Source organism: Pleurodeles waltl, chromosome 7, assembly GCF_031143425.1.
Source record: "Pleurodeles waltl isolate 20211129_DDA chromosome 7, aPleWal1.hap1.20221129, whole genome shotgun sequence".
In the NCBI taxonomy this organism is placed as follows: domain Eukaryota; kingdom Metazoa; phylum Chordata; class Amphibia; order Caudata; family Salamandridae; genus Pleurodeles; species Pleurodeles waltl.
The window spans coordinates 76,262,065-76,278,542 of record NC_090446.1 but is presented as its reverse complement, the minus strand read 5'-3'; the positions used below and the strand labels follow the sequence as shown (position 1 = coordinate 76,278,542).

The following is a 16,478-nucleotide window of genomic DNA, read 5'->3' as shown; positions in this document are numbered from 1 at the left end:
ATTGAAATCTTACTACACAACGTTTCTCTCACAGTGACATAGCCCCTACTTCTGACAATCTGAGATTAGATTTCAATATGTAGTACAATAATTTGACCACAGGCTACTCTGTCCATTGGATGTGTTTTTGATTCTGCTTAATCTGTGCGCCCACATGGCAGAACCTCTATAATTGTGAGTGATTTACTCTTGTGTTCTCTCTTTCTGCAGCTCCTGCAATATCCACTTGTGAAGAGAGTAGATGTTAAACCTGACCTTGTATCCATCTACCTGGATGAGGTGAGATCAAAGGCACCTGGTTTACAGTTTTGGTGAGAGTGTGTAAGAAATTGCACTATTTGTTGAGGGAGTCACTACACACCTCAAGTAATAATCACAGTCCTTGTCTGAGTGAACCACTTAAGAAACTAAATAAACTTGAGTTTAACCCCCTAATAGCTAGGGCACAGGGGAGACAGACTTAACTTAGAGACGCTGTGTAAAGTATGTGTGCAGTATCAAAACAATAATAAAGTAAAACACAAGGTAAGTCCCAAACCAATTTAGAAATATAGAGTAAGTTGCAGTAAATAAAATGATGCCAGAACAACAAAAAATCCAGTAAAGGGGAACCAGAGATATGAATTGTTAAAGCTTTAAATAAAAATAGTGCCAAAAAACACTACACGTCAAGTGATCGTGGTAGACTGGGAACTAGGTATGATTTTAGAATGACAATGATTTATCGTGGCTTGGCTACAGAAACTAGATTTGACTCAGTTGGAACTTTTACTTTCAGGCTTTGTCTCTGAAATTGAGGTCCAAAATCTTCAACAGTACAATACAGCAGGCTGTGGCCAAGAAGGGTTCCACAAGGTCAGATAGCCATTGGATGAGGTCCCGGTGAAGCCACTGACTTTTGTAAGGGAAGCTCAGAGCAAGACAAATTTGAATTTTGTGCCCAAGAATTGTCAGTCACATACTGGATAATTTTATCAATTTCACCCAGTGAAATTTTATATGTGTGCACTGAGTCATTTTTTGGAGCTTGGATTCCTCCAAACGAGCCAGGTTGCAAACTGTAGCAGAAGAGGGGTCCACAAAGCTGGATTCCTTCTCTGTGAGGTCCAGCTGAATTGGATTTGCTGTTGCGGAAAAGTTCCAAGTGGGAGAAACCTGAATCTTCAGCCCAGAGACAATGCACTTTTGTCAGCTCGGCTTTGCAGGTTTGCCCCAGTCCTTGGGAGCTCTGTGGAGCAAACCAGTTTTTAAGTCTCAGATTTCTCAGAATGCTTGAAGGAATGCACTTTGATATAGCCCAGAATTCCAGAATCTCAGGAACAGCACTTGTGGGTCAAGACTCATTCCAGCAGAAGCTTCCAGCAGGATTCAGGGCAGATCCAGTTGGAACTGGTCAGCTAAACTCCTGTAGGAAAGAACTCTTATAGCTTATTGGTACCCTCTAGGTTAAACAGGAGGTCCACTTCTTTGACTTGGCTACAAGAGAGAGAGCAGGTCTATTTCTTCAGGGTTCTTCTCAGGTCTCAGACAGCGGGTTCAATTAGCTTGTGATCGTCCACAGGTCCAGTAGTGTTATGAGGAGGGTACTAGGGATGGTACATTTATGCCTGGCCCCTCCATAATCAATAGGGTAAACATTCCAAGGGGTAACCCTACCCCCTTTTGCTACATTTCCTGTGTGCCCTACAGAAATATCCCACTATGCCTCTCTCTGCCTAAATCTAAGATGATGAAACCATTATTCCTGTGTACACAGTCTGTATGCCCACCCCTGAGGAGTGGCTAAACAAATGAGCAATGCCTCCTCCGTGGTCACTTCAAGCCCAGCAGCTCGACCCCGCCCGTGATTGGAGCCTTGCTGCCTGGAAGAACAAAATAGGGGCCTGTACAGGTGTCATCTGGCATCTGCCTGTGACAGAGGAGGCCCCTTTAAAGTTAAGTAAGTTCCTGGAACCTTTTGAAATGGCCATCCTGTCGGAGAAACAGAGACACCCACCCACAACCAAGACTTTTTCTCTTGCTCTTGGAGCAGTTTTTACACCTCCTTTTAGGTTAAGGATTCAGACCTGGAGGCTAATGCAAGTTAGCCTCCATAGGCTTTAGGCAGGGAAAAGGTAAGTTTCTAAAAGTATCTTCTCCATAATAATATTACAAATTTCTACTTCACTTCTGAATTGGACTAATAGTAAATAGTTCAAGTCAAGGAATTAATTTTGTGGCTGTTTTCTAGCCGGGGGTAAAACAATAGCATTTAACATTTCATCCCAGTGTTTTCTTATGAACAGCCGTGCTACCATGAAAATAGCCTTTGGGGCTTTTTCACTGTAAGGAAATGTTTAACATTCCATTTTGACCTGTCCTAGTTTACTAATTTTCACTAGTTTTTAAAAGTAGCCTTTTCATTATCTTTATTAAAAATCCAATTTTACCAGTGAGTTGAGCTTATAATAAATATTTCAAGTCCAAGAATGACCTTTGTAGGCATTTCCTAGCCTGGGATAAAATAGTTACATTTAATATTTCATCCCAATGTTTTCTTCTGAACAGCCAGCCTTGCTGCAGTGCCCTTGGGGCTTTTTCACTGGAAGGACATGTTTAAAATTACATTTCTACCTGTCCTACTTCTATATACCATTCATTCTGCCTTATGGGCAGTAAGGCCTACTTTGGAGTGAATTATTATTATTTAAAAAATAGGTTTATGCCTCTCAAAAGGGTTTATTGTGAGGGGTCAAATTATAGTTTTAACACTGCTTTATTCAGGCTACAAAGGTAGGCCAGAGGCCATGATTTATACTGGCACTGTAGTGGGTGGCACAATAGGTGCTGCAGTCCTCTAGTGACATTTAATTTATAGGCCCTGGCGACACCTTATACCATACACTAGGGACTTATGGGCAGGTCACATATGCCAATTGGGAGCACACCAATTTCATCATGTTGAAAAGGAAGCTCTCAGGCACTTTGCCACTGGGTAGCAAGGGTAAGGTATCAGAGTTCTAAAGCCTGAAAAAACAGCTATGGGAAACATCTGGGGGTACACCACACAAAAGATGATAATTTCCTACAAAATGATAATGGGGCAGACATGGGTCAAGTTGAGGAATCTGATGAACCTAAAGTCCAGTGTCTGTGCTGGTTCTGTCGAGCTATAACATCAGTGTTTTTGTCATATTGTATCCTTGTATATTTGATCGTATGTGTGTTGTTGCTTCAAGTCTATCTATCCATGACTTACTTCCTGTTCCAAATTTCCATATTGTCTTGATAAGTACATCGTGTTCATTTCCCAATGAATCCATCAATCCTTCTTTCTTTTTGCTAATTTCTCATCTTACTGCTAATTGTATATCTTACTACCATCACTGTACCATTCATCTGTTCTTCTTTCCAAACACAAACATGTTGCAAAGTGTTTGTAAATCTGGCCATTGATCACTCTATCCGGCTACAACAGATAATACAATGACGGCCAAGGAGTGTGAATGAAAGAATGAGAACATTTCTGTTGTCTGTTAACTACAGCAAAGAAAGTTGCCGTAGGAGGTGACCACAAGTTGGCGTATTGCGAACTCCTCGGCATTTCATAGCATGTGAAGTTCCTTCCAGTTGGAAAAATGGAGGATGTAGTACAGAGATTTCCATTGTTTGAAAAACATCTGTTCATATCAAAGATTGATAAGGTCCTGAAAAGGATAACCCCTGCAAAAGCCAATCAGTCTGGCTTATAACTTACAATGCAAACTAAGCCAACTGACATTGCCAATCCATTTGAATCATGTAATGTTGAAGACACATTTGAAAGCATGGCATGTTGGTTATTGTTTTGCACAAGTAGGGAGTGTTGCTGGAGAGTGTGTCCGAACAACCCTCTTCACACTCCTTAGAACTGAGAACTACATGTTTAATTTATACATTTGAAAGACATCAGAACTTATTCGAAAATCAGAAAAACTGTTTTTAGGGTCTTTTTGATTGATGTATTTCTGGAAGGTTGAAAAAGATATACCCGCCACATAATACCTTGCACCCTTACATAACATACTGAGGGTCAGATTTCTGAAAAGGTGCACTTTTCCTGCCCCCCTTAGCGCCCCCGAACGCTACCATGTGTCCTCCGTATTTAAATACGGAGCACCATGGCGGTAGTTAGGGAACTAGCGTCATAATTTTTTTGGCTAGTTCGGCGCTTTGCAGTACTAGTATAAAAAATGATGCCGCTAATCCTGCAAAGCACCCAGAGGTCCATTGAAACCAATGGGAGCCTCCTTTGAACGACTGTGTTAAAAATCCCAGAAAAAATTACGCAAATAAATCTGTTAGATTTCTTTGCGCCATTTTTACGGCCCCCTCTAACAGGGGAATCCCCCCTTGCATACATTATGCCTGACACAGGCACAATGTGGCGCAATGGGTTAGAAAGGGGTGCAATGCATGCATTGCGCCACTTGTAAATATGGGGCGGCGTTTTTGGCCTTCCAATGCCACATTAGCGTAAAAAAATGACTCTGATGTGGCGTTGGAATGGTGCTAGGCCCTCATACATCTGGGTCTATGTTTATGAAATTACTATTACCACCCATGTAACAAAGCAACCATTAAGGTACAGACTTTATTGGACTTTATGTATTTCTCTCACAATGCACTGGTGTGTTGACCACAAGAGAAGCAGTAGCAAACAAGTACCTTTTGTTTCTTATTTGTTCCAGTCTACTAGTCCACATACTGAAGGACTGAAAAAACAGTGTCTTAAAATGGATCACACCATGCAAATATACAACACATACATTATCTTCAGGAGTTTGTTTGCCGCCTGTATTCCAATATAGGTTAATATTAGACTGTTGCCAGTCCGTCTTCCCTTTCCCCCTGTTTGCTACCACTAAACCAGTTCTGCAAAGGATTGAAACCAATATCAAACCAGTTTCAACCCGTGAACTCCGCACTAGGCCTACTTGCTACTTGATGACACTACCTCCACATTTTTGTCTTCTCATGTGGTCTTCACCAACAGCATCACAACCTTGTTGTTATTTCACTGGGGATTTCTCCACATCATGTGCCCTCCACTTTCTAATAGGTCTATGCCTAGTATTTACTCAGTTTTCTCAGTGTTGGTTCATTGAATCTGCCAAATCTTCACCTTTTTGGCACAGCTTAAAGATTCATCAGAACACGCCATCGTCTAAATGGCTTTTATCTAAGTCCTTGCCAATAACCAGCCACTTACCTTAATCTAATTCAAGTCATTTGAGATCATTTATATGCCTGGACTCTTGCAATATGCAACACAAATTTTCAAACATAATCTAATCACAGAACAACCGGAAACGCTGATTACTGACCAATTCTACCACCCCACAGGTAGGATTAAAATGGACCTTATGTTTTTAACACACAACACGTCACTCTGGGCAATGTTTTTTTCAAAATAACCAGAACATCACTCATGACTCCAAAATCCCATGTGGAGAGAAACTAACCCTCATACCCTGTCCTTCATTTTATGTTAATCTAATAATCTCCATCGTCAGTAATAGCAAAATCATGATCCAAGGTATGCATGAAAAGATTAGAAAATTGGAGCGATGCTTTCAAACAGTCTTGTGGTCTCTACAAAACCAGTCATTGGCACCACAACCTCTTGATCCTTTCTCACCCCACTCATAACATAACTTTCTTCTTCACTTTAGCATGCCCATTTATTAAATCTCCTCCAGTCCATACTACAGTCTTCTCAATAACCTCTTGTTCCATGTACGCCAGCTGATCTCTCCTGCACAACAAGATCTTCTAACTCCAACAAAGTGACCATCTCTTCTTACCAACCCAGTTATCACATAGTCTCCTCTATCTCACCAGCAGACCCCTACATCACTTTGAGACCTCTGAATACTTACCATGTTAATGCATCATCTCACCATTCCAAGGTCCACTAACCCCCTACCCACCTTGGTATCACTCCCAACCCTCAGCAGTTTCCAAAGAGTATTCAGTTCTGAAGATTTCTCTCTGCAGAACCTGGAATTCCCACAGACCAACAAAGGTCCGCCTCTTCTCCCCATCCACCCTACAACACAGCTACAGACATCCACCTTCTGCCTTCGCCCTAAAACGTTACCTTCCACCATCTAAGGAGACACCCCCTTTCGAATTTCCACCTCAATACTGCTGAATCTGAAAATTACACAGTGATATCACCAACTGTCCACACTCGCACCAACCACAAGATGATATAAGAAAATCTAGGCTAGATACATTTAATGACCCAATCTTTATCACTAATTCTAGCACTTCCACTAACATTAGAATCTACTTAAAGAATATGAATCCAGCTCAGTGCCAAATATCAAGCACAATACCCACAATATTCCAATCATTGCAAGGTCTAGACAGCAGCACCTAAAGGCAAAGGCATTCACCACGAAAACCTGACTGACGTAAAAACTCTCACTGTCTCATTCAGCAGATTAGCACACACCACCATCAAGTGCAGGCCAGCAGTAAAACACAGCGGGGAGTTCAAAGACCTTATTCTCCCTAACCACCTTTCTATGAATTTCTTGATTCAGACTCAACTTAATGAATCATCTCAACAAATGATGAACATCTGATGAACATCTGGGTGCCCCAATCTATCAATCTGCCTAGATAGACAAGAAAAAATAGGAAGTAGGATCCAGCATGAACTGAAAAAGCATGCAAAGTATTAACCTACTCTCTAGCTTCTCAGACCTCGATGTTACAATTAAAATAATTGGCCCAGAGCCGGGTAAGCCTCACATCATTTGTTGTCTACCAGGAGACAATAAGCTATTTGTAGCGCAGCTGTTTGAGCTCATCTCCAAGTCTTCCATCGCTTCAACATCTTCCTCAAAGATTTTAATCTTCAGTGTGATATATTTTCTAGCAGTCAGTATGATAAAAGCAACTGTATATATTGTGATTACAAGCGAAGGAATAATTTAGATTGGCATCACTCTTCAGGTTGAATGCTCCAACTTCTCCGATCTGAACCACTTCCTCTGGCCCTTCTCACTCCAATCCTCTATAATAACCTTCACTAGACAACTCAGAAGATCTAAATAATTGGTAAGCCATCTGGGAAACATATACACTGCCATGATTTACTCAGATGTAGAACAAGTACAATAACACATTTCCCTTGACCCAAAAAAGTAAATGACCTCAAACTTCATTATAATGACAGTATGACAAGAATTATTGACTCATTGGCACTAAAGAATTATAAACATGAGAGCATTTGAAGATCTTCATGCTGATTTTCAAAACAAATAAATGAAAGCAGGAAATCTCTAAAACTACATGAGCAGACTTGGAGACAAACCCAATGAAAAGAAAATCCATCCCGATAAAGACCTGAGAGAAACAAACACACACAACTCATCTTCAAAGTGAAATGTAATCGTTAGGGGGTGGATGAAACTTCATTCTGCAGAATTATGCTGACTTACATAAAAACTCAGAGGGATTCCACCGAATCAGAAAAAATGCATGTTGCGCTGCAATTTAGCGCCTTTAGCATGTTCTATACTGAAAAATAAGCATACGGCAACAAGTAGTGCACAAGAGCATGCAGATATTCAAGTCAATTTAGCTGCTACTCAAGTGAAAATCTACTCTAGTAATCATATTACGAGAGAGAGTGAGCAAAAAAGCCCAAAAAGACTGTTTGAGGTCTTGTAACAAATAACTGTCCTTAAACCAGCTACTTAAGCAACATCTGCTTTGAATTAGGTGTGTTCTTACTTCTTTATAGAGAAAGGGAAGAAGATTGAACTATCCCTAAAACATGGCACTTCTTCCCTAAAAGCCGAGACAATCTGGTTCAAAATCAAAGAGATTTCTCCCTCAGAAATAACTAGAATACTTGCCACAACCAAACTCGTCTTACTTCTTCAGTACCATGCATTCTACACTCCTAAAGGAAATCCGTACCTTTGTTACCCCATGCAGTTCATACCTTATTAACTGCTCACTACTGGAAGGAAAGGACCACTGCTGAAAAGCAGGTCAGGTTTTAGATTTTCTAAAAAAACAATAAGTGCACTTTGAGACTGTCTAGTTAGCTACAGGCTCTGACAAATTTGACCATGTCTCGCTGATCCAAGTCACTTTTAAATGGTTCTCATTTGAAGCAAGAAGCATCTTCCAACTTGTCTGCATCAAGCATAAAGCCTTATTCAAAAGAATCCCAAACTATCTTGGGCAAAGTGCCGGAACGCCCCCCATTGCATACATTATGCCTGGCTCAAGGGGTCGCAAAGTGGCGCAATGCATTCATTTCACCACTTTGTAAATATGGTGCTGCAACTTTTGCCTCGTTCAGCCACATTAGCGTATAAAAAAATAACACTAATGTGTGCAAGGAGGCGCTAGGGCCTTGCTAATCTGGCCCTTAGTGATCTTAATGGGGCATAGAAACAAAGATAACTTCCAATGTATCTCTTTTAATATGAGCAGGTGGGAATTTGAGGTGGGTTGGACAGTTGAAAGGGGACATGGGGACATGGAAGGGTATTTCATTTGTTAAGAGTTCATTTTTTTCATGTTCAGGTAAGTTTTTGGCTACCAGTTTTTGGCAGCTAACATGCACAGTCCCATAGTTAAGGTGTCAGCTGTGTACATTTGTGTCTGGTTCTTGTCAGCATGCAATTGGAAGTTTAGGCTGTCTAAGCACATTAAAGCAGCCACCACTCACATGCAAACATTGAAGTTTATATGGAGGAGTGACGATCCTTCCAAAATCTATGGCAGAACCTAAAACTCTTTCAAGTGTTGGATGTATTTTGTGGTAAAATATTGTATCCAAGCATGGGCCTTTCACAGATATCAAAATCAGTGTCTAGATTAGCAATTATGAGTTTGTTATTGTTAGACCTGGTATCCTTGGCGTGGTCTCCAGTAACTTTTTGCCTCTGCTTCCCAGGTTGTTGCTATGTGCTGGAATCTGTTTTTGCAGTTTTTCTTACTCTGGGGACTTTGCCACTGCTGACCAGGGCTAAAGTGCAAGTGCTCCATATATAAAATTGTATGTGTAATTGGCTTTTCCATAATTGGCAAGGTTGATTTACTGGTAAGTCCCTGGTAAAGCGAACTAAAGGTGCCTAGGCCCTGTAAATCAAGTACTAGTAGTGGGCCTGCAGCACTGACTGTTCCACCCACATGAGTAGTCCTGTAAACGTGGGTCAGACCTGCCACTGCAGTGTCTGTATGTGCAATTTTAAACTGCCAATTCGACTTGCCAGGCCTAAACCTTCCTTTTTTATACATGTAAGGCACCTCTAAGGTAGGCCCTAGGTAGCCCCATGGGCAGGGTGCAGTGTATGTTAAAGGTGGAACATGTACTGATGTGTTTTACATGTCCTAACAGTGAAATACTGCCAAATTTGTTTTTCACAGTTGCAAGGCCTATCTCTCTCATAGGTTAACATAGGGGCTGCCTTTAAATTAAAGTGCAGTTTCCCTTTGAGAACAGATAGACATTTGGAGTTTGGGGTCTCTGAACTCACAAACTAAAAATACATCTTTTAGTGAGGGTGGTTTTTACATTGTAAGTTTGAAAATGGCATTTTTAGAAAATAGGCATTTTCCTGCTTAAACCATTCTGTGACTCAATCATGTTTGTGGATTCCCTGTCTGGGTCAGACTGACAGTTGGGCTGCTTGTGACAGTGACACAAAGGGAGCTTGGGTGTAGCCTGCATATCCTGATGAGCCATCTGGGCTAGAGTAGAGGGAGGAGTTTTCACTTACACCTGAACGGGCTGTGCCTGCTCTCGCACAATGCAGTCTCCAACCCTCTGGTGTGTGTCTGGGGCCTGGCCTGTACAAGGCACGATCCTGTAAACAACTGGGACTTTTCTTTGAATTTGGGCAACTTCAAAGGCAGAAAGGGTTATAAGTATTGCACCGAAAAACCTAGACTTTAGATTTGTTCAAGATTTGATTCTGGAACCAAGGGGAACCTCTGTCAAGGAGAAGAGCTGAGGCGAAGTGCTGCCCCTGCCTTTGACTGTGCTTTGTTGGGCTGTCCTGCAGTTGCTGCTTCTGCCCATGAAACGGGACGAAGACTGGAGTTTGTGGTATATTCCTGCTTGAGAAGAATCTCCAAGGGCTTAGGCTGGGCTTGGCCCCCTGTTCTGAAGTCTCAGGGCCATCAAAGACTTCCTCTGCCAGCACCTGGACTCTCTGCTGAGACTCCTGCCCTGCCAAGTGGTGGCTAATCCAGTCCCTGGTCCCTTGAAAGGAGAAGCTGGTGGAAAATCAAGAAAAACCAAAGGCCATATTTATACGGCCCTAGCGCCACAGGAGCATCACTTTTTGTGATGCTCCAGTGGCGCTAAGCACACGCCGTATTTACAAGGTGGTGTTAAGCCACTTTTTGTGGCTTAACGCCACCATGTAAATACGGCCCCTTCCCACACAGCACTGTGCATAGAAGGGGCGTGCAATGGGTGTTGATGTGAGTGTACCACAGCAAGACCCATTGCATTTTGAAGCTGCCTCTGATTTATGAAATCACATAAACCTGCGGCAGCGCCAAAATCTAACGCCATCCCCAGGGGTGGTGTTAGCAGAGCACAATGAGGAGGAATACTTTTATTCCTCCTCGTTTTTTGCATTTTCTATGTGTGCTGCATACTGCCACATGCATAGAAAAAGCAATATGCCAGAAATTATTGTTTATGTGCAGGAAGGTGTCCTTTCCTGCACATAAACAATAATTTGAAAATTAGGCTTTGGCACTTCTGTGTGTGCTGCATTGTACAGCACACACAGAAGTGCCAAAGCGCCATTAGTGATTGTTATTTTTTGGAAAGGGACACCTTCCCGCACATAAACAATCACACCCCTCAACACAGACATCCTTGCACAATGGTGCAAGTATGCCTGCGTTGGCGCTGGCAGCTAAATTTAATGCCAGCGCAAGGGGAGACGCAGGGGTGCGCCGTATTCAGTTACATTTTGGTGAAGCACCGCGTTGCGCCACTTTTCAATAAATCTGGCCCAAAGTGTACTGACTTCTTATGACCCTGGACTGATGTTGCTGCCAGATCTCGCACCGCCGCCTGCAGCTGAAGCTGTGGTCCCCGCTGGAGTGTGACAGCCCCGCAGGCCAGACACCACAACAGCCCTGCCGAAGTCTGCGACTCCATGAGACCCGAAATGCCGTGTCACTGCCGTCCGTGACACCTGACTTCGACCGCTGGATATCGACTCCGCTGGAAGTGCGCGGATCCAGCGCTTTGCACCAATGCCGCCTCACCTCCACCACACCGCAGTAAGGAACCAATGCCTCTTCATGGTGCCTCTGTTCCTCTGCACCGGAACCGATGCCACATCGGATTTAGCGACACCACGATCCCAACTCTGTGCATATGCTTGTTTTACTCATTTTCACAAGGTACTGTACCTGGGAGTCCGTATGACTCCGTGACCGGTGCTATTAGCGTCGGACCGTTGGGAGCTACTCCGTTACAATGCTGTGATATCACCTAATCGAAGCATTTGTGTTTCTAAGGGCTATATTGAAGTTTAATCTTTAAACATTCATAACTTGACTTGTGTATGGTGGCTGTTTGTCGTTTTGGTCTTGTTTTATTTAGATAAATATTGGCTATTTATCTAACCTGGTGTTGAGTCATTTTGTAGTGTTTTCACAGTATTACTGTGTGTGTTGGTACAAATACTTTACACATTGTCTCTGGGTTAAGCCTTTCTGCTCATGCCAAGCTACCAAGGCAGTGGGCGGGAGTTAACCGGGTGTTTTTCTCCTTTGCCCTGACTAGAGAGAGGGTCATTACTCGGACAGGGGGTAACCTGACTGCCAACCAAAGACCCAATTACTAACAATTATCAATAGTGTCAAAGACAGTGGTTCATTCCAGAAGGATCACTGTTGCATTCTGGCCTTTGTCATGAATGTTGAGTACTTCTCTGGTGCTTAGGATTGCTGCTTGTGTGCAGTGGTTTACGTCCAATACTGATTAGTAGTGCGAGAGCTGGCCATTTGATTGTTAACGATGTTCTGTTGAGTGGTAGTGATGGATTCAACGTTTTGGCCAGGAACGGGAGGAAAGAGATGGGTCTGTGGTCGGTCGATCCGTGATGCTGCATCTGACCGAGGTTTTTTTCACTAGGGGAGGTTATCACTTGTTTTACATGTTCTGGGTATATTAGTCACTAGAATGAGGCATTCGTAATTTTAGAAATGTTACCTGTTGGTGTGATGAAAGATTGGTGAGATGTGGAGTAAGAAGAGCACAACCTGCGTCTGAGGGGTGACATTCTCTGGTTGGAGTAATGAAATCATGGAGAAGTTTGAATGTAAACTTTCTTAGTGAATCATATCTATTTTATGGATGTAGTAGTTGACTTTGCTTAGTTGGTTATCAGACTGTAAGTTGGATTTCCACCATCTGCGATTTAGTGAATGCCCTTCTTATGTTTTGCTAAAGATAGCTTTAGGAGTTGTAGTGAGAGCTCTTGCCATAAACACCTCAAAAAGTATATAGAGAGGATGGGCTTTCGCCAGTCCTCTGCAGTCACTGGCTTTCGTGTGCTTTCCACAGTTTGCCATTTTTTAGATTGACTGTCCGTCAAGGTCATGGCATTTTGAGGATGGTTACATCAAGTAGTCCTGTAAACCTGCAGATGGAGCTGGTTTGGTAGCTTTATCCAATTTGTGTTTTCCTATGAACTTCCTTTGCTGACACAACACCATTTTAATTACTGATTTGTGGCTTTATTGCTTGCTTTTTGGATGCCAACGTCTGGCATAAAATAAAGTCACAGCACCATTCACTAATAGTTTGCACATATCCATTCTCAAGAAGCGCCCCCAGGGGCTGGAAATCTGTTCCATCAGCAATCAGGTCAACAGACTCCCTTGAAAACTTCAAAAGAGAACTAAACGTTACCCTTTAGTAAGCTTAACTCTACGAATCTTTTCAATAAAACGTGTTCTAAGTCATCACCTGTCATGGTTGTATAAACTGTATCTGGTTCCTCCTTCCCTTCTGCCTTGCGATTCTTGATGTCTAATGTCTGGTAAGTTGTAAAGCACTCTGTCGATTCTCTGGCCTTTTCCGTGATACATAAAAACCGCAATAAATAAATGAATAAATAAGTGTAGTGTGAACTTGGGTGTGATGCACGAATGAATCATTCTAGTTAGGCCTTGAGACAATGCCCAGCAAAAAAAAAAAAAAAAAAAAAATCTTGCAATTTTTTGAGGCCAACAATAGGTGGTGGGAACATTTAAAGCATGTGCACCTAAAACGTGATACAAACTGCAAACCAGTGGTGGTTGCAGGTAAGTGACATATTATGTGCTCAAGGTGGGGGTGAGTGAGGTACAAGGTCACAACACCATCCTTCATTCATCCATGCTTTTGTTCATTCATCTTCCTGTAGTTATCTTGTGTTCTTTTCATCTCATCTAGCTATCACACGAGATGTACAGTTATAACTTCTTAGTGTCCCAAGACGTGATCGTGCAGAACATTCAACCAGCATCGGTAAAGGTGTTTGACTACTACCAGCCAGGTGAGCAGAGATATCTGTTTTACAGTGTGCTTGGCCAGACACCACAAGAATAATTTTCTAAAGACAAGTAATGTCATCGCCAACACTGAACCTGAAAATTGAACGCTAAGCAAGGCCGGATCCTGGCTTTCTGACATATTGAATGGCAGGAGACCTTCTTCCACTCCCTAGAATCCTGTCTCTCTCACATCATTCGTTGTGTTATTGCAAAATAGTAATGCAGTGGAGAGCTTGCTGCACGATATTAAGGCACGTCTTGCAAAGAGTTATTTGTGTAGAGTCACTGAAAAAAGTGTTCACTGCTGAAAAAATGGTGCATGTATTGTGTGACTAGAGTCGAAAAACGATTTTGAAAGTCATATTGCCTAAAGATTTAGGGATGACAACTTCACAAGATAATGCAATATTATACTTTTTAGGTCTCGGCTACAGACAGCTCCAGCTGTATGTAAGCAAACCTGTTGTGTCCAATACATAATATAAACTTAAGGCCAGATTTAACAAGTCTGTGCATCTCCCTTGCGCCACGCAAGGGGGCACACGAGCGACACAAAACCTAAATTAGATTTATTAAGCCACGCAAGGCCCCCTTGCTGGCCCTAAATGGCTTGATAAACTTAGAGTAATGCAAGCCAGCGCAAATCACAGCCATTCCTTACTCTGTGGCAGGGAGGCATTTCATGGGTGGAGCATGAGTTTTCCTTCGTATCCACCCATGGATTCTCCAGTATTGGTGTATCTTTCATAGATTCACATGCTTGAATCATCCCTGTCGTTGAGGTGGGAGTCCCACAGTATTTTCTAAAGCAGTGGAAGTAATTAACCTAGCTTATAATGTCAAAAGACATTGATTTTTATAGCTTACCCGCATCATTTATAAAGAACCAAACTCCAATGAATCAGGCGATAGCACCCTCTAGAACACTCCCAGCAGAGGCTTTTTTCCTCAGATTTTTGACTGCAAGTCATGTGAGAAGAAGTCTCTCTGAGCTCTGCTCAGTTCTTCAGATTTGGTTATATCCATATTACTTCAGCTGTGTTTCAATGTCAGCACTCTTGAAGAAAGGACTTTTATACCTTGTGGGGCCTGTAGAAAGAAAAGGCTTCACTTCGATAAGGAGTTTATCTACTGCCTTCACCCAGCCCACAAGATAAAGGACAGCAAAATTTGCAGGACTTTTTCTACTAAAACTCTAAAAGACCAAAAGGGAAGGCTTTTACTTTGGCTCCAGAACCTAAAGGCCAAAACCTCTACCATTTCTGAGGAAGAGGATAGTGAGAGTTCTGTTGCCTCCCAAGAAAAATAAAAAAAGAGAGAGAGGTCACACCAAGGGTCACCACAGGTGCACAGGAAAGCCTTCAAAAGAACACACCATGAGTCTTTGAAAGGCTCCTCTCATGGAGAAAAAAGAGAAAAGGCTTTTTCAGAATCTAGATCTGAACATTTAACTTCATCTTTAGCCCTGACATTGAAGCCTACAAAATCCTTTTCAGAACCACTCATTGGAAAGCACAAATGACTGTGAAAACATTGTCAACGACAGTAACACCATCAAAATCATCGTCAACGACAATAAATAATAAAATGTCGACGACACCCATGTCGTCCACCATCGCTCCATCAATTACCACCTCGTTGACGACGATCACTTTGTCGACAACAACCATCGCATTGACAATAACCACTCCATCGTCATTCTCATCGACAGTGACTATACCGACACCGCTGACGACCACCCCATCGTTGAGGGCCACTTAGTTGACAAGACCGTCGAAGACAGAACCAGACAAGAATATATCTTCACAGTGGACAACGAAAGGTCATAATCAATCACTATTTGCGAAGCAAGGCTACTCACCCGTGAGGGTCTCAAGGCGCTGGGGGGGGAGAGGAGGGGCCTCATCTGAAGAGCCACATTTTGAGGTTCTTCCTGAAGATGGTGAGCGATGGGCTTTGTCTGAGGTGCAGGAGGAGATTGTTCCAGTTCTTCACTGCAGTGTAGGTGAAGGATCGTCCTCCAGAAGTGGTTTTGCAGATGTGAGGGTTGGTTGCCAGGGCACCATGGGCAGAGCAGAGGGATTAGGCGGGGGTGTGGAAGGAGACGCAGTGGTTCAGGTAGGCAGGTCCTGCGATGTGTATGGCGCCCATGTTAATTTTGACCACTACATCATTGCCACTACTGTCAACGAGGGACCAGCCAACACCAGATATTCTATGCCCAGAACTTACCTCTCCTAGCAAGGTGTCTCCCTTGCCACCAAGTCACTTGTTAGATATGAGGAGTCTGATGAGGATGATCGAGGGCCTTTTGGTGCAACTCACAGTCCATCTGAGCTGCATGTAAATTATCAAGACGAAGATGAAGTGGTCTATTATGAACCTGTTTATCAAAGACACCAGAATACTGAACAGCCAGGACAATATGTGGAGCAGTTCCATCACTTCACTCCTTCTTCAACACCACAGGGCATGGTCCAGGCTCCTGTTGCTTTATTCCAAGATTTTCAGGGCATGCTCCAGGAGTATTACAAGTGCTTCACGAGGCCAGCAGAAGCACAACTGTCATCACCAATAGGTGCACCAATTCCTGCGCCTAGATCACCAGAGCCTATGTTGCACCGGCTACTCCGAGTATGACCCAAGGTCACACATTGCCATGTCTTCTCGGGACGATGAATCCTCCTTGGATGATGATAGGGAGGAAGATGAAATTCAAGATACCCAATCTCTAATCAACAAATGGGATGATTACCTCATTCCAACACCTTTTCCTCCGGCAGCGCAACTGGTGGATTCTCCGCCCGAGGACATTGGTGGTTTCCACACGCTCATGGAGAGAGCAGCCAAGCGTTTTTAGCTCCCAATCACTATTAAGCAGTCAGATTGTTTTCTGTATGATTTTAAAG

General features: G+C 42.8%; 1 protein-coding gene across 2 annotated transcripts in view; it reads left to right on the top strand.

The window, feature by feature from the left end:
- The window catches only part of LOC138303675 (alpha-2-macroglobulin-like protein 1), a 599,538-nt gene that overhangs the window by 546,627 nt on the left and 36,433 nt on the right, over positions 1–16,478 (top strand). For both annotated transcript variants that reach the window (XM_069242992.1, XM_069242993.1), the window contains exons 33-34: positions 211–279; positions 13,469–13,571. In XM_069242992.1, the coding sequence (XP_069099093.1) occupies positions 211–279; positions 13,469–13,571 (172 nt within the window). The remainder of the gene's footprint in view (positions 1–210; positions 280–13,468; positions 13,572–16,478) is intronic.